Below are 24,985 nucleotides of genomic sequence, written 5' to 3' on the forward strand. Positions count from 1 at the left end.
GTAGCAGTGAGACCGGTCTGTAGTTGTCAACCTGGGCGGGGTTGAGAGAAGGCTTTTTAAGCAGTGGTGTCACATGTGCTTGTTTGAAAGCAGTCGGGAATACACCAGAAGTTAAAGAGGCATTGATGGTGTGAGTGATAGCCGGAATGATTGCAGGTGCAATGGTTTGTAGTAAGTTTGAGGGAATTGGGTCAAGCGGACACGTAGTAGGACGGCTACGCGTTAGGAGAGCCAGTGTCTCGTTCTCAGTGAGAGGAGTGAACGAGGAGAAAGCAACGCCTTCGGTGGAGGGACACCGGGCTGCAGAGCATGTAGTAGGACTGCTACATGTTATATCAGTAAACTGGTTGCTGATGGCCGCCACTTTCCCAGTGAAGAATGATGCAAGTGTTTCAGCCATAAGGCATGTAGCCGGAGGAGGAGGGTTCAGTTGTGATTTAAAAGTAGCAAATAGTTTCCGGGAGTCTGTGAGGGAGCTGAATTTATTGTGATAAAATTCAGCTTTAGCAGTCATGATGCTGGCTGAGAAGGAAGCCAGGAGCAGTTGGTAGTTTTTTAGGTCTGCTTGATTTTGTTTTTTTTGCCATTTTCTTTCGGCAGCTCGGAGTTTGGAGCATAGTTCCCTCAGTGAGTTATTTTTTAGTCATGGCTGCGGTTTGCTAGAGCTAATGGCTCGAGATGTAAGAGGACAGAGGTTGTCCAAACAGGAGCTTAGTGTGGAGCAGAGTGTATCAGTGGCATCATTTACATTGAGTGATGAAAATGAGCCTGGTGGAGGCATGTTGTCAGTCACCAGCGAGGAGTACTGGTCTGCTGAGATATCTCGTAGATTTCGGCAGAACGAGACCATCGTAGGAGTAGCCGTGGGTTTGTTTGAAATATGAATATTGAGTTTCATGAAGTAGTGATCCGAGAACTCCTGTAGTGACTAACCAACAAAACATGGAGAACACAGTATAAAACACTCTAAATGTAGATATTGTGGGTGAACTGATGTGTGAACTAAAGTCTCTCATGTTTGTGGGCGGAGCCTGAAAAGACAGTACCGTAAATGTGAAAAATAGTGCTAAAATCATACTAAATCTCAGGGAAAATGTACATTTTATAGGCAGATCTAAAAACTCTCAAATAAAAGCTACAGAAAAGTGTTTAGTTTTAGCTTTATTTTGTTTTGAGGAGGATTGCTTGTAGTCTTATCTTTTCTTAAAACGAGAATAGTGTATTTTGGCCCGTTAGTTTTATAGAAACTGATGAATAACTTTAGAAAAATCTCCCCGGAAAATTCCTATAGTGTTTGTCCAATCACGTCGTCTCCAGTAGATTGGGTTCCGCCCCTTGATTGTTTTGGAGATGCTACCATCAGTGTGAGTCTTACTGCTGGAGTATAAAAGTCAGAGAAGCGATGCTTTTGTATGAGTTTGGGTTCTTCTTTGGGAGAACTCAAATTTACCCATTGCTCTCCCGCTGCTCCAAGCTCTTGGGTTTGGGGTCAGTATGTGGGAATAATGGTGGTGGTCCTTCTTGGAGGATCTGGATGATTAGAGATTCATCCAGGTTCACTAGGAAGAACTGTCTGGAGGAGATTTCAAATCTGGTGAAAAGATATATAATAACATATTACGTATATGTAACAGTTGAAGACTGGAAAAAAACAGTAGTTCAGTATGATGTGCACCGTTAATCATTTTGTAACATTGGAATTATTTTACTACACGTTTTTGAGATGCTTAGAATGCAACACGCCTGGATTGGCTTGATGATTCCCTCACCAATAAACCTCCAACTCCCAGACACCCATCTGGGACATTTGGAGGTCCATCAAGGGCCACCATCAGCCTCACAAACTGACCCCAACATGCACTATGTAGGATCAGCTTGTGACCAGGCTAAATTTGGCCTCTTCCATCAGGAGAGCCCAAATTTATAAAGAGCCGCAGCTTCATTGACTCTTATACTTCAGCACCGAGCTTCACACTGATGGTAACCTCTCCAAAGTGGTCACAGAGGCGGAGTCTGAAACAGCAGCGACGATATGATTGGACCGACACTACAGAAATTAGCATAGTGGATCAAGCAAACATGAACATCTATTACTGAATCATTTAACAATTATACATTCAGCTTTATATGGAGAGAAAAGTTTAGAATATTTAAACTCTGATTTTCTGAGACTCTCTAATGGAGAATTCTGAATTCTACTTACGTGCTCTTCTCTTTACTCCTCCAATCTCAAGTCTTAAGTACAACGCTGCGTTAAACAGACGGGCTCTCCAGAACTGATCTCCACACTGATGGTAGCTCCTCCCACTTGGTCATTAAGTTAAAAGAGATTAAACTCACAACAACAAGTAACCTTTCAAACACTTCATTTTACTGATTTCTGTTTTTTAAGAAACAGTTTTTGTTGTAAGAAAAATGCAGCCTAAAACTAAACGACATCAAGCCCATAAAAAAGACGCTCTCTGAGCTTTTAGATGGTTTTAACTCTAATCTTCACATCTATGGTACTAACTGCTCACTCCAAGCTCTGCCCACAAACACGTACCTGAAGAAAGACTCTTAGTCTAGCGTTTAGAGAGTCTAAATAAAACTGATCACTGCACTACTGCTCACTACTGATGTGATTAAGGAGGATTTCTTGAAGCAAATTGACCTTTAGGTTTGAGTGTGTGAGTAAATGGTGGTTCCATGTGGGCATGGAAGTTTTGTTCTCTTGTGGCCAAACTGAGTATTACAGCAGCTCTGTTTTTGAGGATTAAATCTGAAATTAGTAAGCGTTCATCTTGGTCTAGCGTTTAGACAGTCTAAATAAAACTGATCACTGCACTACTGCTCACTACTGACGTGATAAAAGAGGCTTTCTAAAGGTTTAAAACACTGTGGAAAAAGGGATTATGTTTTTAATGAAATACAAATATAGAGGGTGGGTGAACTGGCTGTGCTAAACTGCCCCCCCTGGGTATGAATAAGTGTGTAAGTGAATGGGTGTAAGTTGTGTCCAGCCCAGGAGGAGTCTAGTGACACCATGTAGGCTCTGGACACAGATAAGAGAGCAGATAAAAAGACAGATAGATAGATGGATGATCTTCTTTTCATGATGTGAATCTGATACTTGTATTAGACTTTAGTGACGAATCGACCAATAGAAATGCTCCAAAATGGGAAAACAATATTCCTTCTCTATAATTACAGTTTTAGTATCGACTCCTGTAGTGACTAACCAACAAAACATGGAGAACACAGTATAAAACACTCTAAATGTAGATATTGTGGGTGAACTGATGTGTGAACTAAAGTCTCTCATGTTTGTGGGCGGGGCCTGAAAAGACAGTACCGTAAATGTGAAAAATAGTGCTAAAATCATACTAAATCTCAGGGAAAAATTTACATTTTATAGACAGATCTAAAAACTCTCAAAGTAAAGCTACAGAAAAGCGTTGATTTTTAGCTTTATTTTGTTTTGAGGATGATTATTTATACTCTTATCCTTTCTTAAAATGAGAATAGTGTATTTTGGCCCATTAGTTTTATAGAAACTGATGAATAACTTCAGAAAGATCTGGAAATCCGGAAAATTCCTATAGCGTTTGGCCAATCACGTCGTCTCCAGTAGATTGGGTTCCGCCCCTTGATTACTGTGCAGATTCTACCATCAGTGTGAGTCTTACTGCTGGAGTATAAAAGTCAGAGAAGCGATGCTCTTATATGTGTTTGGGTTCTTCTTTGGGAGAACTCAAATGTACCCATTGCTCTCCAGCTGCTCCAAGCTCTTGGTTTTGGGGTCAGTATGAGGGAATAATGGTTGGTGGTTCTTCTTGGAGGATCTGGATGATTAGAGATTCATCCAGGTTCACCAGGAAAAACCATCTAGAAGGGACTTCAAATCATCTAGAAAAGATAAATAACATATGAAGTACATGTAACAGTTGAAAACTGGAAAAAAACATTAGTGACAGGGGTGCATAGTTAATCAGTATATAACATTGAAATTATTTTACTACGCGTTTTTGAGATGTTTAGCATTTTACACGCCTGGATTGGCTTGATGATTCCCTCACCAATAAACCTCCAACTCCCAGACACCCATCTGGGACATTTGGAGGTCCAGCAAGGGCCACCATCAGCCTCACAAACTGACCCCAACATGCACTATGTAGGATCAGCTTGTGACCAGGCTAAATTTGGCCTCTTCCATCAGGAGAGCCCAAATTTATAAAGAGCCGCAGCTTCATTGACTCTTATACTTCAGCACCGAGCTCCACACTGATGGTAACCTCTCCAAAGTGGTCACAGAGGCGGAGTCTGAAATAGCAGAGACAATATGATTGGACCAACAATACTTAAATTAGCATAGTGGATCAAGCAAACAAACATCTAATAATTAATCATTTAACAATTATACATTCAGCTTTATATGGAGAGAAAAGTTTAGAATATTTAAACTCTGATTTTCTGAGACTCTCTAATGGAGAGTTCTGAATTCTACTTACGTGCTCTTCTCTTTACTCCTCCAATCTCAAGTCTTAAGTACAACGCTGTGTTAAACAGACGGGCTCTCCAGAACTGATCTCCACACTGATGGTAGCTCCTCCCACTTGGTCATTAAGTTAAAAGAGATTAAAGTCACACCAACAAGTAACCTTTCAAACACTTCATTTTACTGATTTCTGATTTTTAAGAAACAGTTTTTGTTTTAAGAAAAATGCAGCCTAAAACTAAACGACATCAAGCCCATAAAAAAGACGCTCTCTGAGCTTTTAGATGGTTTTAACTCTAATCTTCACATCTATGGTACTAACTGCTCACTCCAAGCTCTGACCACAAACACGTACCTGAAGAAAGACTGTACATACAGCTCTTTTACACTTTATTTCACACTACCTGTATCTGATTAGCTAATTGCTTAATGAATATGTAAATGAGAGAAATGATGCTTTACTGATGGTTAGCAGTGTTAGGGGAGTAGGTGCTATTTGAAGAGCTCTGTCTTCAGGGGGTTTTATTAAAGATAGTGAGGGATTCTCCTGATGCTCCTGCTCAGGTAATGGAGGGGAGTCTGTTCCACCTTTGGGGAACTCTTTGGGGATTGCTTTGTGTGAATGTTTAGCTAAGCTAGGCTACGTTCACTGGAGAAGCGCAGCGGCTGGGAGGCAACGTACTACGCATTCTTTTTTTTGTGCATTTATCACTCGAATAGCCTTCTTCACGTTGAAAATACAACTAAAGGTTTTCCTCACGCAAGTCTCAAACCCATGACCTCCTGGTCTCTGGTGCGCTCATTCTACCACCGTGCCACCGCAGCTCAACAGTCTCCGCCCCTTTTTTGTTGGATATTAGTATTTTAGATTGAGTAGATTGAGTACTGAGTAGATGTTCAAAGTCTGGACTTGGACTGTGTTCAGACTGCAGGCAAATTCCATTTGTTTCTCAGATCAGATCTGTTGAGATGTTGAGACGACTGTCTGCACTGTTATTTGGAAGTGATTAGAATGGATTGGATTGGAATCTACAATCTTCTGATCTCAGCCACAAAGCATACAATCGCAGAATCTATTTTTTTGCATATCTATTATTTAAATAGCTGACTATATGCTGAAAATACACCTAAAGGTTTACCTCTCACGAAGCTTGAACCCCCAACCTTTTGGTCTTAACTGTCCTCGTTCTACCACTGAGCCAGACAGGAGCTCCCGGAACGAGATCTTTGTTTTTGTGTATTTATCATCTGAATAACTACATTTACAATAAAAGTAAACCTATATGTTCTCCTCTCGCAAGGCTCGAACCCACAACCGTCTGGTCACAACTGCAATGATTCTGACATTGAACCACACAATAACTCCGAAGAGTCACACTTTTTTGCGCTTTTATCATTCTAAAAGTCGACTTTACGTTGAAAATACACCTAATGGTTCTTTTCTTGCAAGGCTCGAACCCACAACCTTTTTACTTTTCCTGCACTGACTCTGCCATTGAGCCACATAGGATCTCACAAGATGCACACTTTTTTTGCGCATTTATCATTTGAATAGACGACTTTACATTGAAAATGCACTTAAAGGATCTTCTCTCGTAAGGCTCGAACCCACAACCTTCTCATCTCAGCTACACTGACCCTGCCATTGAGCCACACAGTACCTCATGACGCATCTTTTTTTTGCGCATTTATTATTTGAATATCCAACTTTATTTTGAAAAAACACCATAAAATTCTCCTCTCGCAAGGCTCAAACCCACAACCTTATGGTCTCAAACACAGTAATTCTACCATTAAGCCACACAGGATCACACATAACACCCCCTTTTTTCCGCAATTATCATTTGAATAGCCGACTTTATGTTGAAAATATACCTAAAAGATCTTCTTTGCTAAGGCTCGAACCCACAACCTTCTGGTGTGAACTGCACCGATTCCACCACTAAGCCACACAGGAGCCACACTAACAATACTCCTCTCTCAAGGCTTGAACCCATAACCTTCAGGTTTCAATTACACTGATTCTGCCATTAAGCCACACACAATCTCTCCTGATAAAAACTTTTTTTGCGCATTTATCATTTGAATTGTCGACTTTACCTTGAAAATAAACCTAAAAACACACCTCTTGGAAGGCTCGAACCCACAACCTTCTGGCCTCAACCGCACTGATCCTGCCATTAAGCCACACAGGTTCTCACATTATGCAGATTTTTTTTTTCATATTTATCATTCAAATAGCTGACTATACGTTGAAAATACACCATTCGCTTGTCACAAGGCTTGAACTCACAACCTTCTGGTCTCAGCTGCACTGATTCTGCCATTGAGCCACACAGGATCTCACACAACACATCCATCCATTTGTGTATATCTATGATTATATTAAATGTAACACTTCCAAGAGTAGGAGGATATCGGTTTGGTTCCCTATCAGCATCTTCAGTCTGTGGTTTAGGCTGGACAATGGGACTAGCTGAAGATTGAAACCTATTTCATCATAAACAATCTGAAAAATAAGAATTTGCCGTTGAGATCCTGTGTCTTACTGGTAGACGCTCCTCTATACTGACCTCAGCACTCAGCAACTGTAGCTTCAGTAGAACATGGTTTGGGGGTGAAGCCTGGAGAGAACAGCCATTGCCATGAATGTAGAAACTGACTAATGCTGTAAGGCTGAATATGTCTGTTATAGACTCTGGAATCTGGTGATCAGACTGTGCTGAATGTCTCAACAGTCACAGCTGGGTTTATTGGTGGGTGGAAAACTTGTAGATCAGAAAACTCCAACGATTAACTGACGGAACTTCTTAATTTTATCATCATGCAGTTTTACCACAAGTTCAAGTGTTTTAGAGTGATGTTGATCATGCATACAGTAAATCTGTAGATATGTTTTATGAAATGTCAAAAGCCTTTTAAACCTTTTAAAATATTTCATCTTTACACTAAAAATGTTTGCTCAAGTGTTAAAAATGGGTTATGTGACGAGCTATTTTACATATGTAAAGCGCCTTTGAAATACGATTTAAAAATTGTCCCTAATATTTTTTCCTTTTTTATGGAGAATGACCTTGATCTTCTCGTGTATCTCTCTCTCTCTCTCTCTCCGCCCTCTCTTCAAAGGGCGCGCGGCCGCGGCCATGACGTCATCGCCCCCACTATAAATAGAACCTGATAGAACCTAATAGAAGAAAAGCGCAGAGAGGCAACACTATGACAGACGAAGTTTTGAGGAAGCTGAAGATGGGGAGGCCGCGTTACGGGCCGGTCTCTCCCTCCCCGGACAACCTGCAGGAGCAAATCACCGCCCACCGCATACAGGTAGCGGAGCTGTTCGAGAAGTTTAGGGAAATGGAATGCATGGAGGAAATTCCTCAGGATCTTAGCGATGCTCTGAAACGCATGCACGAGGCCGTGGCACGTGTTATCGAACTTGTCAGCAAAAAATAAATGAGCAAGAGATTGATGCTGCCGCTCCACAATAGAAAACCAGAAAGCACCCCCAAAGTTTTTTTTGGCTGGTTTTGATGGTATGGGTAATATTTGTGTGATTTATGTGTAAGCTCTTATAAGGGTTGATTGGTGTATTCATTTATTTATTTTTTTTTATTTTCATTATGCATGGTGAAATTCATACTCACACTACAACAGAAACCTCAAAGGCTATATATAGTTTTTTTCGAGTGCTTTTAAAGTGTTATCTGCTGCCTGCTTAGCAACCACCAGATGTGATGTGATGGCAACCACTTATAATAACACCTTGGCAACTACCCAGCAACACCCATGTGCTAACATATGTGATGGTTGCTAATCAGGTTGACCTGATGAATCGCGCGCGCTCTGTCTCGCTCCGTCTCTCTCTCTCTCACACACACACGCGCGCGCGCCCACGCACTGTGCGAGCAGCTGCGGCGATGACGTCATCACCATCTCTCCCGCGCTCCCTGGCTCAAGCGCGCAGCGCGGCCGCGGCGATTACGTCATCGCCCGGCCTCGCCCCTCGCATTAAAGCGCGCGCGCGGCGTTGACTTCACATTCGAGTTTCTGTGAAGGTAACGGACATGGCAGATGATCGAAGCAGCGATATGGAGGAGGAGCCGTTCATCGCGCCGCCCCCTCCGTCCGTGGACTCCGAGGACGTGAAGGAGAGAATAGGAGCGCACCGCGTGCAGCTAAACGACCTGTACAAGAAGTTCAAGAAGATGGATCAGGACATGAAGGAAATTCCTCAGGATCTTAAAGATGCTTTGCAGTCCATGCAAGAGGCCATCGATCACGTGATCGACGTTTGCGACAAAAAGGAAACTAGACCTCAAGAAAGAACACCAACCCCCAAAAAGACTACAAGACCAGAAAGAACACCCCCCAAAAAGACTACAAGACCAGAAAGAACACCCCCCCAAAAGACTACAAGACCAGAAAGAACACCCCCCAAAAAAATCAGAAGACTAAGAAAGAAAACATCCCCCAAAAAATAGAAAACAAGCTTACTAACTGGAAACCACTTACTAACACCGTAGCAACTACCTAGATAGTGTTGCTAATCTGCAGATGTTAAAAGCGTCTATACGTGAGATTAATCTGCAGCTGTTAAAAGGGGCTATACGTGAGATTAATCTGCACTGTTAAAAGGGGCTATACGTGAGATTAATCTGCAGCTGTTAAAAAGGGGCTGTATGAGAGATTAATCTGCAGCTGTTAACGCGCTATACGTGAGATTAATCTGCACTGTTAAAAGGGGTTATACTTGAGATTAATCTGCAGCTGTTAAAAAGGGGCTATACGTGAGATTAATCTGCACTGTTAAAAGGGGCTATACGTGAGATTAATCTGCACTGTTAAAAGGGGTTATACGTGAGATTAATCTGCACTGTTAAAAGGGGCTATACGTGAGATTAATCTGCACTGTTAAAAGGGGTTATACGTGAGATTAATCTGCACTGTTAAAAGGGGCTCTACGTGAGATTAATCTGCACTGTTAAAAGGGGGCTGTACGAGAGATTAATCTGCAGCTGTTAAAGCGGCTATACGTGAGATTAATCTGCAGCTGTTAAAGGGGCTATACGTGAGATTAATCTGCAGCTGTTAAAGCAGCTGTAAAGGAGACAACTAAAACTCCTGAGCAGTGAGGTCCAATATTAGACGTCATTAAAAGAGAACAAGTCTGATTAGTTGGTAAAATAATGCATTTTCTTTAATTAATACTTTAATCTAGAGCTGCTGATTATGCTGAGAAATGACAATATTACCAAAATTACATTAAAATCACATTAAAAACACCATCCTGAAAAAGGGCTGTGATGGAAATAAGCAGATCAGCAACCAACCAAACAGACCAACCAATAAACATGTGCTGTGCATAACATAAGATAACGTACCATACATACATACAGAGCATTTGTTAAGGGAAGAACAACACACAAAAACACTTTTCATAGCAAATAAAAAACAGAAAAATCATTTTTGGCAGATTTACAAAATTTGGTGTGGGAATCAGTAAAAAAAATGGTATAAGACAAAATATATAATGTTAAAAAATATTTAGAAAACAAGAAACATAAATAAAAAAGGTATACACATACTGAGGAGAGGGAAAAAAACACAAAAATTCCACAAAAAAAAAAGCCACAATTTTTATGCCACTAACCATATATTAATGCATACTCTTCAGCAGTCTGAAAGATTACAAGGGATAAAAGATTGCAATTTTTGCAATATATCAATATATCATTCGATACACTGAACACCAACACTGAAAATTTTCTTGTGCATATTATTATGCAAAACAAATATAAAAATTGTACATGAGCCAAAAATTCCACAGAGGAATATAAAACAGAGATTATTGCTGTATATAATCTGAATTTACACACGCAGAGATAGATTGTAGGGCACCGAGGACGCCCTATCGATGGCCGTACTTGGCTGACCAATCGGTGCGTCCGTGAACGGGCTGTACTGGGGGGCGGGGCCTCTGGCCTGGTGTGCTCTTGGTGGGGGACGATACGTAGGATGATGCGCCCACCTGACTGCTCGACCTGCTCGATTTCCACGTTGCATAATCTAAAAAACAGGTTTAAAAAAAGTCAGTTAGATTAAAACATTAAGATATAGGCAAAAAAAAAAATACTAAAGGGGGCGATAGAGGACAAATCATAGGAACAGCATGGCAGTTCATTCCTGTGCTATTTGTGCGAATAACACATTAGTGTTATATGCTTTACCCAGTGAACAACAATGGAATCAGTGCTCATTTCATCAGTAGGAAACCCACAAATAGCATTTCTACATTTACTAAAGGTCTAACTTTTTAACTTTACTTATCTATCTATCTATCTATCTATCTATCTATCTATCTATCTATCTATCTATCTATCATCTTTCTGTCTGTCTGTCTGTCTATGTATCGTTAACCACCTAACAACTTAATACCTATTCCATACCAGTAGAAAACTTGCACATAAAATGTACAAATAGCAAATTAGCTTTTTATTGAAACCAGCGTTTTTAATAACAGGCTGATGTGCTATTTGTATGTTTTATGTTTAATTTATCTACTGGTGGAATGGGCACTAATGTGTAGCCAGGTACTAAGCCAGGTGGTACTTTCAATTTATCTTGCCTTCTCATTAAACACAGATAGTAAAATGCACCTGAGAAAAACAAAAGGGATTGCATTTCTGCCTTTTTCAGCATTTACATCACACTGTACTTCTACAGGAGTATTTTAAACTCTAGTATTCTACCTGAGTAATGAATGTGATGGGTCCTAAATCAGATTGTTATTGGTTAATGCCCCCCAGTGCTGGTACTCACTCGACAGTGTAGAATCTATAGGTGCTAGATGAACTCTTTGGCCAGCTGAACTGATCTCTTTCTTATAGACCGACGGGACGTATCCACCTTGACGTGAACCTGCAACACACCAGTGAAGACTGAGTGAGGAAGCAGCCCTGAAATTACTGTATTTTTTACGCTATAAGGCGCACCGGACACTATAAGAAACTTCTTATTCAGCAGGTGTCGCCCCTGGGTGGTGGTGGTGTTGAGGAGGGGGGTAGCTAACTAAGTTAAGTAAAGCTAAGCTAAGTGAACAAAACTGTAATAAAAAAGACTTTCTTTTAAAGTTAAACCAGTGCTGGATGTTAATCTACACAGATTTCTCTGCTCAAAACTGTTTATTTGGGTGAATAAAGTGCTTCCGTTTATTTACAGTAAGCTTAGATTCCCAAATTTCTCCAGCACTAAGGCTGGAGCATTAGCATTAGCGGCCAAATAGCGAGCTAATTGAGAAATAGCGAGCACAGTTAGCGGATAATGCTAATGCCACTTAAGCAGTGCTAGCCGGGGTTAGAAGCAGGCTACAGGCCGATAATACTCCCCTCTGAACGGGGAAATAGTGAGCACAGTTAGCGGATAATGCTAATGCTGCTTCAACACTGCTAGCCTGACTGGTAAAATTATAAGGATTATAGGGAGCATTGATGATTTTTGGGAAAATTAAGTTTTTTTTAAGTGCACATTATTATGTGAAAAATACTGTAATAAAGATTCAACAATGGAACAAATTAAACCGAGCGTTAAACTCAACACTATCAGAACAGGTCTATTACCGTGACTCCCTCTGGTGGGAAGAGTTCCTCCCACAGGAACACTGCTGCTCCCCCACAGGCTTGTCCCACTCAGGTCCTTTACAGCATTTACTGCTACATTCTTCTTACTGCTTAACCCTACAGAAGATAAAAAAACACAAGCTATTAAAATAGATGCTAAAAGTATCCATCAAAAGCCTACTGGTATATATTAGTACATCAGCACTTTGAACAAAACTGCAAAACCTGGGAATTAATATGAAGATTAATTTTTTATTTTAAGTTTAAATTTAAAATTACTTTAATTGGATTGGGTTAAACAGTTTTTTATTTAAGACTGTGAAGAAATGAACAGATAGTTTTAGCTTAAAGCACCATCTGCTGGTCAGAATGCTGCAAAAGCCTAAGAAAAACCTGAATTTAGTCATACATTAATAGGGTTTGACACGAAAAAATACGTAAAATGAACATTGTTGTTTTATTCTATAAACTACAGACAACATTTCTCCCAAATTCCAAATAAAAATATTCTCATTTAGAGCATTTATTTACAGAAAATGAGAAATGACTGAAATAACAAAAAAGATGCAGAGCTTTCAGACCTCAAATAATGCAAAGAAAACAAGTTCATATTCATAAAGTTTTAAGAGTTCAGAAATAATCAATATTTGGTGGAATAATCCTGGTTGGTTTTTAATCACAGTTTTAATTTCATGCATCTTGGCATCATGTTCTCCTCCACCAGTCTTACACACTGCTTTTGGATAACTTTATGCTGCTTTACTCCTGGTGTAAAAATTTAAGCAGTTCAGTTTGGTGGTTTGTGATCATCCATCTTCCTCTTGATTATATTCCAGAGGTTTTAAATTTGGTAAAATCAAAGAAACTCATCATTTTTAAGTGCTCTTTGTATGTCTTTAGAAATATTTCCGTTCCACCTTAAATGATGCAGCCTCTGCTGTCTGTTTCACTATTTAAGGTAGAACAAGAAAGTTAACTAACTAACTAACTACAGAGACGTCTACAGATTTACACCAGAGTTCTCCTTTAATCTTGGCTTTGGGACAGGTGTAGTTACCTGGTAAATATCTTGATTGCTTCAGGTAATGCTGCTTGGCTGAGGCGGTCCTCGATGGCTCTTGAAAGGGCAGCACTTTATTCATATTCGTCACGCCTTCGTTTCTGGATTGGCTGAAATCCAGAACGTTCCCCAGCCTGAAGAACATCAGAGAAGATGGAAAATGCTACTGAGATGGATGTGGAACAGTAACTTTTTCCCTAGTTTTTAGTGAACTGGGAAAATCTGCTTTTAGCTGTTCTGTAGCTAAAAGCAGATTTTCCCAGTCAAATAAATTATCAAATAAATTAAAATAATAAAAAAAAACGAATAAAAAAAAACTAATGAAAGCCTGTGATTGTTTTAATTAGTTTTTTTATTCGTTTTTTCCCTTATTTTAATTTATTTCTATTTCTATTATTACTTTTATTTTTTTATTCTTTAACTCATTTTCATTCTTGTTCTTTAGTTCTATTATTCATTTTATCATTTCTCATCATTCTTAACATTTTACTTTACTTTTAGTATTAACTTATTTTATATTTTATAAATTTACTTTTTATGCGTCAATAAGTTTTTTACGGTATTTTAGAAACTTCTGTTTTACATATACATATATTTTATTTATATATATATTATATTAAATGTTAATTTAAAATAAAAGTGTTTCTTTTATTTTTTTTAATTATTTTTAAAAATCTTATTCCTTATTATTTAGAATTTATTATTTAAGCAAAATTGCACGAGAGGGAGTGCTATAATGTATATGTGCCAATATTACACGTTATAGCACAAACCTCAAATGTATTATTGTGATTATACTACAGTTCTATTATCACTGTTTACTGAAAGACTTTAAAGAATTAAAACGAGGAAAAAATAGGATCGTTTTGGTTATAAAAACTAAACTAGTTAAAATAGTTCCATAGTTGATCTGTTTGTAGCTGCGCTGTAAGCTCTGCATTATCGGCCATTTCAGTCAAAATTGTGGAATTCTAAGCTTACTGTAAATAAACAGAAGCACGTTACTCACCCAAATAAACAGTTTTAAGGAGAGAAATCTGTGTAGATTAACATCCAGCACTCGTTTAACTGAAAGAAAATGTAATTCCGCAGTTCTTAACTGAAAGAAAAACAAGAGTCCACCCTACATTCAGCTTAAAATACTCTATATTTACTGGATAATATATACACCTAAGCTTCTATTTTAATAATAGCAAGTCTAACCTGATATTAGTGGCTGATAATGTGTCTAATAATGCGTATTTTGTGGTGTTTAATGATGTCTCATTTGGTTTGTATTTGGCTTGTAAGCGCTGCATCATTGCTAGGTTACCTGTATGTGGCGGAGTAATACATGGAGAGCTTCGGTTACAGTACATTATCGCCTGATAATGTCACTCATAAAGCTCCTCTCAGCCAATCACATTGCAGGGTCGCAACTAACTGTGGTATAATAAATGAAACATTGTAACTGCGGTAACATTGTAAATGAGTGTCACCCTCAATGTCCGCCCCGAATGAAAATTAAGATTGATTAATTGATTGAACTAAAATGACCTGTTGAGGCTGTTGTCGTCGTGCCAGCGTTTGTCGTTGGTGATGTACGCAGGTTTGTTCGGTGCAGTGGGCGAGGCGTCCAGGTCCTCGTAGTCGTCCCACTCTTCCCCCCTGAGGACCCCCGTGACGTGACCCCACCTCCGCCGGCCTGCTTTAGGCTTCATCATGTAACTGGAGAAATTGGCGTTCTGAGGTTCTGAAGTTACCTACCATACAGAACACAACACAGTTATATATATATATATATTATATATAAATAAAACCAGCCTTCCATTAGTCACTGGAGAGCAGTGTGTCACTTTACCATGTACCACTTTTGGAATTCTAATCATAAAGTTTCCTCAGTAGTGCTATTCTAATCCTAAATCTACCTTAGCAGTGCTACTGTAATCATAAATGAACTTCAGTTATGCTTTTGTTCAGCAGCAATTTACCTCAGCAGTGCTATTTTAACCATACATTTCCCTTAGCAGTGCTGTTATACTCATACATTTTCCACAGCAGTGCTATTCTAATCATTAATCTACCTTAATAGTGCCATCGCAATCATAGATGTAAGCTATTCTAATCAGACATGTACCACAGCAATGCAATTTTAATCATACATTTACCTGAGCCGTGCTACTCTAATCATACATTTACCTAGGTTTGCAACTTTAATCAAAAATGTACCTCAACAGTGCTATTCTAATCATATATTTACCTCATCAGCGCCATTCAAATAATCGACTCTTCTTAGCATAGCTTGTAAATTTATAAATTTACCTGAGTATTGGGATTCTAATAATAAATTGACCTCAGTAGTGCTATTCTAATCATAAATCTACCTTAGCAGTGCTACTCTAATCATACATTTTCCACAGCAGTGCTATTCTTATCATACATTTACCTTAGTATAGCAATTCTAATCATATATTTACCTCAGTAGTACTATTTTAATCAATCATTTACCTTTATATGGCAATTCTAATCATAGATTTACCTCAGCAGTGCTACTCTAATCATAAATTAAAACATTTAGAGTAGATGAGTAAAATGTTAGTCCCTAATTGTAAATAAGTCCTGAAGCTGCTACTTTACTGTAAAACTTTACTGTTGCATGGTGTTGCTTTGAATTACGTAGAATCAAACGGACACTGTTTTAAATATGTAAACGCAGCAGTGTTGCTCACCTGGCTCTGCAGACCTTTGTCGTATATTAGAGGGAATCGGGTCTGCGGGGTCCGGCCGGTGTCCGGCGCCGGTCTGGCGGGGGGGTGGGGCTGTTCTGGGTGGGGCTGCTGGTGCTGCTGGAGGTAGGCGAGGCCGGGTGGAGGTGGTGGTGGAGGCTGGATCTGCTGGAGGGGTCGTGCCGGGGTGAGGTGAGGCTGAGGGGGTTGAGGAGGGGGAACGGGCCTGAGCTGTGGGGGCTGCTGAGGTTGTGGCGGGGGCTGTGGCGGTGGCTGGGGCTGAGGCATAGGTCTGCTCTGCTCCTGGAGCTGCTGTGGCGTTCCCAACACCTGACCCACCTGGAAGTACGGGTAGCGCAGAGCCTGGAACAAAACCGCTCCATCAGCTGGAGGTTAGTAAATCTTAAACTGCAGGGGTTCAAACCCCCCACAAGATACCGGCCATACCTGTTCTTATGTTTGAGTAAAATGAACATTGTTGTTTTATTCTATAAACTACAGACAACATTTCTCCCAAATTCCAAATAAAAATATTCTCATTTAGAGCATTTATTTACAGAAAATGAGAAATGACTGAAATAACTAAAAAGATGCAGAGCTTTCAGACCTCAAATAATGCAAAGAAAACAAGTTCATATTCATAAAGTTTTAAGAGTTCAGAAATAATCAATATTTGGTGGAATAACCCTGGTTGGTTTTTAATCACAGTTTTTTTCATGCATCTTGGCATCATGTTCTCCTCCTCCACCAGTCTTACACACTGCTTTTGGATAACTTTATGCTGCTTTACTCCTGGTGTAAAAATTCAAGCAGTTCAGTTTGGTGGTTTGATGGTTTGTGATCATCCATCTTCCTCTTGATTATATTCCAGAGGTTTTCAATTTGGTAAAATTAAAGAAAATATTTTTTATCCAGAGCTGTATGTATATATAAATAATCACCTGGCTGGCTGCTGGTCGTTTCTTGGGGTCCCACTGCAGCAGGTCTCTCATCAGCTGGATGGCCTCAGTGCTGGCGTTGGGGATGAGGGTCCTGAGGCTGGTGGGGACGCACTGCGGCCAGCGGAAACTCATAGTGGCGGCCAGGTGATACCCTTCAGCCCAGTCGTTCTGTACAACCCAGATACATTTTTAAAATCTAGTGAAATTGTGTCAAATTATCATTGTTTTTAACTGGAATTGCATCAACTCGGGTATGACGTGCAATGGCTGATAAGGGGCATATTTTCCGGAATCCAGATCCTGAAATTCCGGAATCCTGACATTAAAAACGAGGCACTTAGTGGTTTTTAAAAAGCTTCTTGTGCAGTTTTAAAGTTCTGTTTACATCCCATAGTGTTATGCTAAGGTAAAGGTAAAAGATGGCGGCGCCCAGAGATGTAGCTAATGCTACGGGATGTAAACAGTGGTTTTTAAAAAGCTTCTTGTGCAGTTTTGAAGTTATTACTGTCTCGTTTTAAATGTCTCTCTCACACACACACACTCTAAAAGAGCTGTATTTGAAACAAGACCAGGAAAGTCAGCTAGCTATCTAGCTACTGAGACAAACTACTAGTGATATTTTAATGCTTGTTATAAAGAAAATGGCCATAAATCATTGAAACTACACATTAAACTATGATAAAATACCGGTTACCCTCATTTTTACCAAGGAAATGTCTTAAATTTGTGGGTTTCTTTGGTCGCTTGTGCTGCACCATCTTGCCAGTGATTCTCATAGTCCTCCAGCCCACAAGATTCGGGACAGGACCAAGTGGTAAAATGGGATTAGGCCAAGATCTAACAGACCTTTTTGGGAGTTCCCAGGACCTGGCAGATTTTGAAGATGGTGTCCACTTCACTGGAGCCCGGGAACAGAGGCCTGAGGGTGTAGAGCTCAGCCATAATGCAGCCCACCGCCCACTGGTCTATAGGGGAGCTGTAACTGGTGGACCTGAGGAGAACCTCCGGAGCTCTGTACCTGAAACACGAGCATACCTGTCAAGTTTTTCGATTCGAGCCGTCCCACCAGCCCAACCAAGGTTCAGTAACCATTACCGGTTTACCATAAATGTAAAATAACTACAATTAGACGATCAGATGATCTGACAGGTCTACCTTTGTTGACACTGAAATACTGTGGGCATTCATCCATATGTAATTCTTATAATACAGCCTAAATGAAAAAACTTTTCTACATATTTTCACAAAGTCAGGAATGCCCTTTCTCTCCTGGGTATGAACAGGATACAAATCTACAATTTGAGGGAATCATATAGATGGGGAGTTTATTTACATTAGTGGTGTTTAAAATTAAAATACTAGTATTTACTTGTATGTTTGAGGGGGGATAAAGCCAACGTGGGGCACTGGAATAAAGAATGCATGACTGCATAAATGTGTTTAATATTGCACACATGCTCACATTGGGGGGGATGATCATTTAAATGGCCTGAGGGAAAAGTGTACACTGTCCCTTTAAGAGACTCTTAAGGCCCATTTATACGTTTGCATTGAACCTATGGCGTAGCCTACACTTCGCTGCAGACCATACGCCAGAGCTCGACGCGCACCTCTCTAGAAATTTAACTACACGTTGCATAATGCAAACAACCGCAGCTATGATTGGTCCGCCAGGTCTCGCGTTCCCGCCTTCTGGTTTTAAACTGCAGAGCAATGCAGAGCCACTGATACACGCACGCAGATGTATAAACGTGCTCCACTGGGTAGCACACTCTCACTGGAACTACATGCTGTTCCTAGCGCTGTTAGCTCCTCCTATCTGACGAGACGGCGTCGCCGCCCAGCTTCAGAGCTTCAGCTCTGGCTGTGGGCGGGGCCATGAATACTAATTCACGGGTTGATGTAGACACGGTGCTTTTCCTGATCGACTCGTTTTTTTTCTGAATATTTTCTTTTACTAGCTGCTGCAGACAACGAGGAAGAGGCTGTGCAGCATCATAAACAACTCAGAGATACATACTGTATTTCACACACAACAAGAACAAGAGCATTTTAGCAGAAGAACACCGTTAAAAAGCTGTGATATTATATATAAAGTTAAGCTCACCATCTGGTGGATACGTAGTCGGTGTAAGGAGGGCGGGACCGGATCTCTCGAGCCAATCCAAAATCAGCGATCTTCACCAGCTCTGGACCCATACACAGAAGATTCTCCGGCTTCAGATCTCTGTGGAAAAAACCTGAAGAAAAAGTGTCAAAAATTAATCCGAGAAATCAGAGAATTTGTCCACACGTGGCAAACTGGAACATGAGAGTTCAATGATTTGGATTCGAACAGAGCAAATTATTTTGGCAATACAGTTTTGCCGGTTCTGTTAAGCCTCCAGATTTTACCGTGTTTGTGAATGAAGGCGAGTCCCTGCAGAATCTGAAACATGATGTTCCTCACCGCAGACTCAGGAAACAGCCGAGTCCTGGAATATTAGCAAAACAAAGTTAGAAACTGAAAATAAAAAAAAAAACACCAAATATGAGTTTCTGGTAGAGGTGGGTAATATGGTCCTAAAAACGATATCAATACTTTAGAGATTTTTTTTTTAATATTGTTGGCATATTCTAAAAAAAAAAAATATATATATATATATATATATATAATTTATAATAATACATATTTGTTTTTTACATTTTTTTTTAAATATGCCAACAATAATAAAAAAAAAAATCTCTAAAATATTGATATCGTTTTTAGGACCATATTATATATATATTTCCTTTAACTTCCTTTATCCTTTATATGTGTGCTATATCATATCGTACGCAATAATGTCGCCAACATAATATCGTGTACAATACAATTTCCTCTTTTTCCTATATTTACCTGTCCTTCATCAGCTGGTAGAGGTTCTCCTTCATGTACTCGAAGACGAAGTACAGATGGTCGTGTTCTCGGATCACCTCCTTCAGCTTGATCACGTTGGCATGGTTGAGTTTCTTCAGGGACTGGAGCCAAAATAAATATTATTATTATCATTAATATCATTATAACACATCTGCAGATTCACCAAACCCACGCATTTATATCAGAACAGATACGAGACAAGCGAAGGAGAAGATCCAGAGTTCAGTAGAGGTCATGCATCAGAAGGAATACAGGATTCAAAGGTTCAGATCTCAGGCTGGTGTTTGGCCATGAGTCTGTAGTGCAGAGTAACAGGACTGCGCTATCCTGAGCTTCTGTACGGTGGATTAAAATAGCAGGACAGGATTTAGAGCAGGAACTTTAGAACTAGAAGCACTGCAGTCTGAAAACACACAAGAATCACCTGCTCCTCCCACTGCGCTGCTGCAGAAACAAATAAATCATTAGACCACGTTCACACATCCCACAGGTCAGTGCAGCGTCCCTTAACCTCCACGTGACGTGGCAAAAATCATGGGATATGATAGTAATTCCAATTTACAATATGCTGGAATAAAATATTCTAATTTTGATTATTTACCTTCACCTCTCGCAGATTCATGCACTCCTCCCACGAATAAAACTTCCTCTTCATTCTGAAAACAGAGAAAACAGGACTTAAATCACACAAACTTTAATAAGAATAATAAGCCATAAGAGGCTACAGCACTATACAGTAAAAGCAGAGAATAATAACAGTGTTTCTGTATTCTGTAATTCAGTGTGATGAGTGATAATGCTGCAGGATTTAAAAAAAAATGATGTAAAATACGCTAAATTCATTTAAATGAAATGAATTTAAGGATTTTCAGCTCTTGGTTTGACTTGCTTATATTTCCCAGCATAAAAAATTAGTTGGTGTGTGTTTACTGTGGACCTCTACCTCACTCTACCTAACACACTACCTTACCCTGCCTCGCTTTACTTCTATCAACCTCACCCTGCCCCCTCTGCCTCACTCTACCTCACCCTACATTTCTGAATCAGCCGTGTTTCAGCCCACATAGTTTGATATACCCGCTGTGAATAAGAGCCGTAGGGGGGTAAGAAAATATCGATAAATCAATAAGTATCACAATAAGTGTATCAACTCCCAAAAACACATAATCGATAGTGTAAGAGGTCATAGAATGGGTGGCTTCTATGCTGTGTTGGGTGATAATTATAGGATGGTTGAATCTGGGCCAACAAAAAGGTTGCCAGATCCTCTGCAGTAAGCCCGTGTGTATGTATAATCACTGATTTGCACGTGTGCTCTTCAGAAGTGTCCGGATCAGGCGGTGGAACAGCGAACAGGCTGTGATCTGACAGCTGGCTTTACAGCTGTGGACCAATCAGAGCCAAGTGGTGCTGACCCCGCCCACTCAGCCGATTACTGAGGCATCTGTCAGGCGGCTGAGAGCTGGAATAGTGCTGGGTATTTTTAGCTGAAGGAGGAAGCGTGGGTGGAGGATCGGAGAGGATGAGTCTGTTATCAGCTGATCTATTGATTTATGAAGAGGGATCATCTATAGTGAGGCGGGGGCTGAGGGGGAGGGGCTACGCCGTTTCATTTCCTGATGAGTTTATGGGATTGGGGGAGAAGCGGTGAATGGTTGGTTGTTATGTGTGTTGTCCCAGTGTCTGTGTTACCATTTATGATCTTATGTGGATCCTAGAATGATGCACAAAAGCACTGGGAAACTTGCTCAATAGGGGTGGCCGATACCGCCCTAAAATAGTATTACGATATTTCAGGGTATTTTTGCAATAATATTATATTCGTGGGCTGCATGATTGCAGGATGTACAATGTCACATAAGGCAATTAAATCAAACACGTCATGTTGCAATCTATTAATTCTTGACACAAGAAGTAGATACACAGCGCTGTCTCTGTGTCTGTATGAGTGACAGGCTGCTGCTGCCTGAGAAGCACTAGTTGCAGCTACATTTTCGCTTTTAATCCCAGAAAAACGCTCCTATTTACCAATTAAAAAGCCACGTAAATGCCTGATTAAAGGGTTTAACTGTTTTCCTCGGTTTTGAGTGGGTGGGGGTGAAACAATTAAAATACATTGACTTGCTCATAGTATCACAATATACTGCATTGAATTGTAATGCCTGTATTGTGATACGTAATAGTAATGCCAAGTACTCGACGATACTAAACTCGACATAGCCCTAATCACATCCCAGGCAGTTGCTATGGTGGTGCTAAGTGGTTGCTCTGGTGTTGCTATACTGTATCTGTGTTGAAATAAATACACCAAATCTTTCCCTCCAGGAGAACCGCAGTCAGAGGAAGATGACGGATGCTTTACTCACTTCTTGATGGCGACGAGTTCGCCGGACTCCAGGCAGCGGCTGAGGATGACGGAGCCGTAGGTGCCGTCGCCGAGCTGCCGGAGGGCGGAGTAGCGGTTCATGGTTTATCCAGGCCGGACGCGGCCGCTGAGGAGCCGGCCGAGCGCAGCCACGTTTTCCTGTGACGGCAGCAGTGAAGCGGAGGCGCCGGCCTCATGGTGCTACGGGCTTACCTCCACCTGCAGCACAGCACATTAATAACAAGTTATTAAATAAAACACAGTGCCTTGCAAAAGTATTCAATACTTTTCAACCTTTTGCCACATTTCAGGCTTCAAACATAAAGATATAAAAATGTAATTTTCTGTGAAGAATCAACAAGTGGGACACAACCGTGAAGTGGAACAAAATTTAAAACTTTTTTTAGAAAAGAAAAAAAAACTGAAAAGTGGGATGTGCAATATTATTCGGCCCCTTTGCGTTAATACTTCGTAGCGCCACCTTTTGCTGCGATTGCAGCTGCAAGTCCCTTGCGGTATGTCAATCAGTTTTGCACACAGTTTTGGTATGCGAGAGACGCCAGTAACCAAGACGGATAAACGCGGATGAATCGTGTTTTCAGATATTTTAGATTAAAACGTTTGTTATAACTCTATTTTGAAAATCACATTAAAACTGTAATTCAAATTAACCAAATTAATCGTGAAAATCGCCCAGTGCTATGTGAAGTGTATGGACAGCATTAGCCAAATCAGTCTTCTGACACGCCCCTAAACCCATACATCACCCAGTGCCCCTCTCAAACTACTGTTCCCTGTATTGTGTTTTTTTTGGCATTTTTTTTTTTTGAGCTGAGGGTGGAGTCAGCTAAAATCAGGGGTTTAGTTACCCTGTAGTTAATAGATGTTATAGAGTAAAATACCAGCTTAAAAGACGTGCACTGGCTAAGTAGATCTTTTAAGTGTAAAACGTATAAAAACAACTGAAATAAGTCGATTACACTGATTGTACACATTGTACACATAAACTCAAATAACAGCTAACGTTACAACTACTATATTTATACAGAGAACAGTACAAAAACACCACCCAACGCTAAACATTATATATATATATAACAGTTATATATATATATATAACAGGAAAAGGGTCTACAGAAAAACAGCGGCTTTTAAAACCCTTTAAATGCCCGAATTATTCATCAATAATGGTTTTAATTAGTGTTAACCCGCAGTGTGAGTCAGTTACAGTGATTTAACATTAACCAGGCTAGCAAATTAGCTAACCTAGCTCCTTAAAACACCGATTTATATCAAATTCAGCTCACCAGCTGCACCATCACCGTTAAATCCGCATTATTTAATCCGGTTTACCTGTGTTTTCTGAGGAGTGCGCATTCCAGACAGTCCGATCTCTGTGTAAATCTAATAAACCCGGTTTAAAGCTCAGGCTAACAACAGCACACTCTCCATACAGTAGCTAACAACACTGCGGACGCGCTCCAATCCTCTCACACACTCCCTACAGCCGTTAAAAACACTGCGGGCGCGCTCCAATCCTCTCACACACTCCCTACAGCCGTTAAAAACACTGAGGACGCGCTCCAATCCTCTCACACACTCCCTACAGCCGTTAAAACACTGCGGGCGCGCCCCAATCCGCACATACGCTCCCTACAGCCTCCAATAACACTGTGGGCGCGCTCCAATCCGCACATACGCTCCCTACAGCCTGCAATAACACTGCGGGCGCGCTCCAATTCGCTCACACACTCCCTACAGCCGTTAAAAACACTGCGGGCGCGCTCCAATCCGCTCACACACTGCCTACAGCCGTTAAAAACACTGCGGGCGCGCTCCAATCCGCTCACACACTCCCTACAGCCGTTAAAAACACTGCGGACGCGCTCCAATCCGCTCACACACTCCCTACAGCCGTTAAAAACACTGCGGACGCGCTCCAATCCACACATACGCTCCCTGCAGCCGGTAACAAAACTGGGGCGCGCTCCAATCCGCGCACATGCTCCCTACAGCCGTTAAAAACACTGCAGGCGCGCTCCAATCCGCTCACACACTCCTTACAGCCGTTAAAAACACTGCGGGCGCTCCAATCCGCACATACGCTCCCTGCAGCCGGTAACAATTCTGCGGGCGTGCTCCAATCCGCACACACGCTCTCTATAGCCCCTAACAACACTGCGGGCGCGTTCAAATCTGCACGCACGCTCCCTAAAGTCGCTAACAACACAGCGGGCGCGTTCCAATCCACACACACGCTACCTACAGCTTCTAAGAACACTGCATGCGTGCTCCAGTCCACACACTTGCTCTCTATAGCCGCTAACAACACTGCGGGCGCGCTCCAATCCGCTCACATGCTCCCTGCAGGCGCTAACAACCCTGGGCGCGCTCCAATCCGCACACATGCTCCCTACATAGAACCGATAATAAATTAATTAATAAATACATTTTTATTTATTTGTTTGTTGATTAATGTATTTCTACCTTTATATTTTTACATTTATTTATTTATTTCCACATTCCTTCATTTATTTATTAGATGGTCCTATCCTCACTTAGACTTAATATTTCTGCCCTCCTGTGGACAAACTCAGTATTACAGCATCTCTGATTAAATAATAAATAATATTTAGATTTCTGCCCTCCTGTGGACAAACTCAGTATTAAAGCATCTCTGATTAAATAATAAATAATATTAAAATTTCTGCCCTCCTGTGGACAAACTCAGTATTACAGCATCTCTGATTAAATAGTAAATAATATTTTCATTTCATATCTCCTCTGGACAAACTCAGTATTGCAGCAATTTTTAATTAAATAAATTAAATAATTATTCTGCCCTCCTGTGGACAAACTCAGTATTACAGCATCTCTCCTTAAATATAAATAATATTTAAATTTCTGCCCTCCTGTGGACAA

At 40.5% G+C, this 24,985-nt stretch overlaps 1 protein-coding gene across 2 annotated transcripts; it reads right to left on the reverse strand.

Annotated features, from left to right (window-relative positions):
• Nucleotides 1-9,648: 9,648 nt before the first annotated feature.
• Nucleotides 9,649-24,105, reverse strand: LOC103040253 (serine/threonine-protein kinase ICK). Of its 2 annotated transcripts, XM_022682101.2 has the most exons (14): nucleotides 23,417-24,099; nucleotides 22,065-22,282; nucleotides 20,300-20,354; nucleotides 19,678-19,799; nucleotides 19,194-19,273; nucleotides 18,907-19,039; nucleotides 17,646-17,817; nucleotides 16,800-16,967; nucleotides 15,862-16,221; nucleotides 14,690-14,895; nucleotides 13,151-13,287; nucleotides 12,094-12,210; nucleotides 11,297-11,395; nucleotides 9,649-10,543 (listed from the first exon to the last, which is right to left on the reverse strand). In XM_022682101.2, exons 2-14 carry the CDS (start codon nucleotides 22,163-22,165, stop codon nucleotides 10,386-10,388), a joined length of 1,908 nt encoding a protein of 635 aa, XP_022537822.2. In that variant the 5' UTR covers nucleotides 22,166-22,282; nucleotides 23,417-24,099; the 3' UTR covers nucleotides 9,649-10,385. The 2 variants fall into 2 exon arrangements, with proteins under 2 accessions (XP_022537822.2, XP_049328091.1); XM_049472134.1 differs by lacking the exon at nucleotides 11,297-11,395 and having other exon boundaries at nucleotides 23,417-24,105.
• Nucleotides 24,106-24,985: the final 880 nt, after the last annotated feature.

The sequence above is a fragment of the Astyanax mexicanus genome, chromosome 25 (genome assembly GCF_023375975.1).
Source record: "Astyanax mexicanus isolate ESR-SI-001 chromosome 25, AstMex3_surface, whole genome shotgun sequence".
NCBI lineage: Eukaryota > Metazoa > Chordata > Actinopteri > Characiformes > Acestrorhamphidae > Astyanax > Astyanax mexicanus.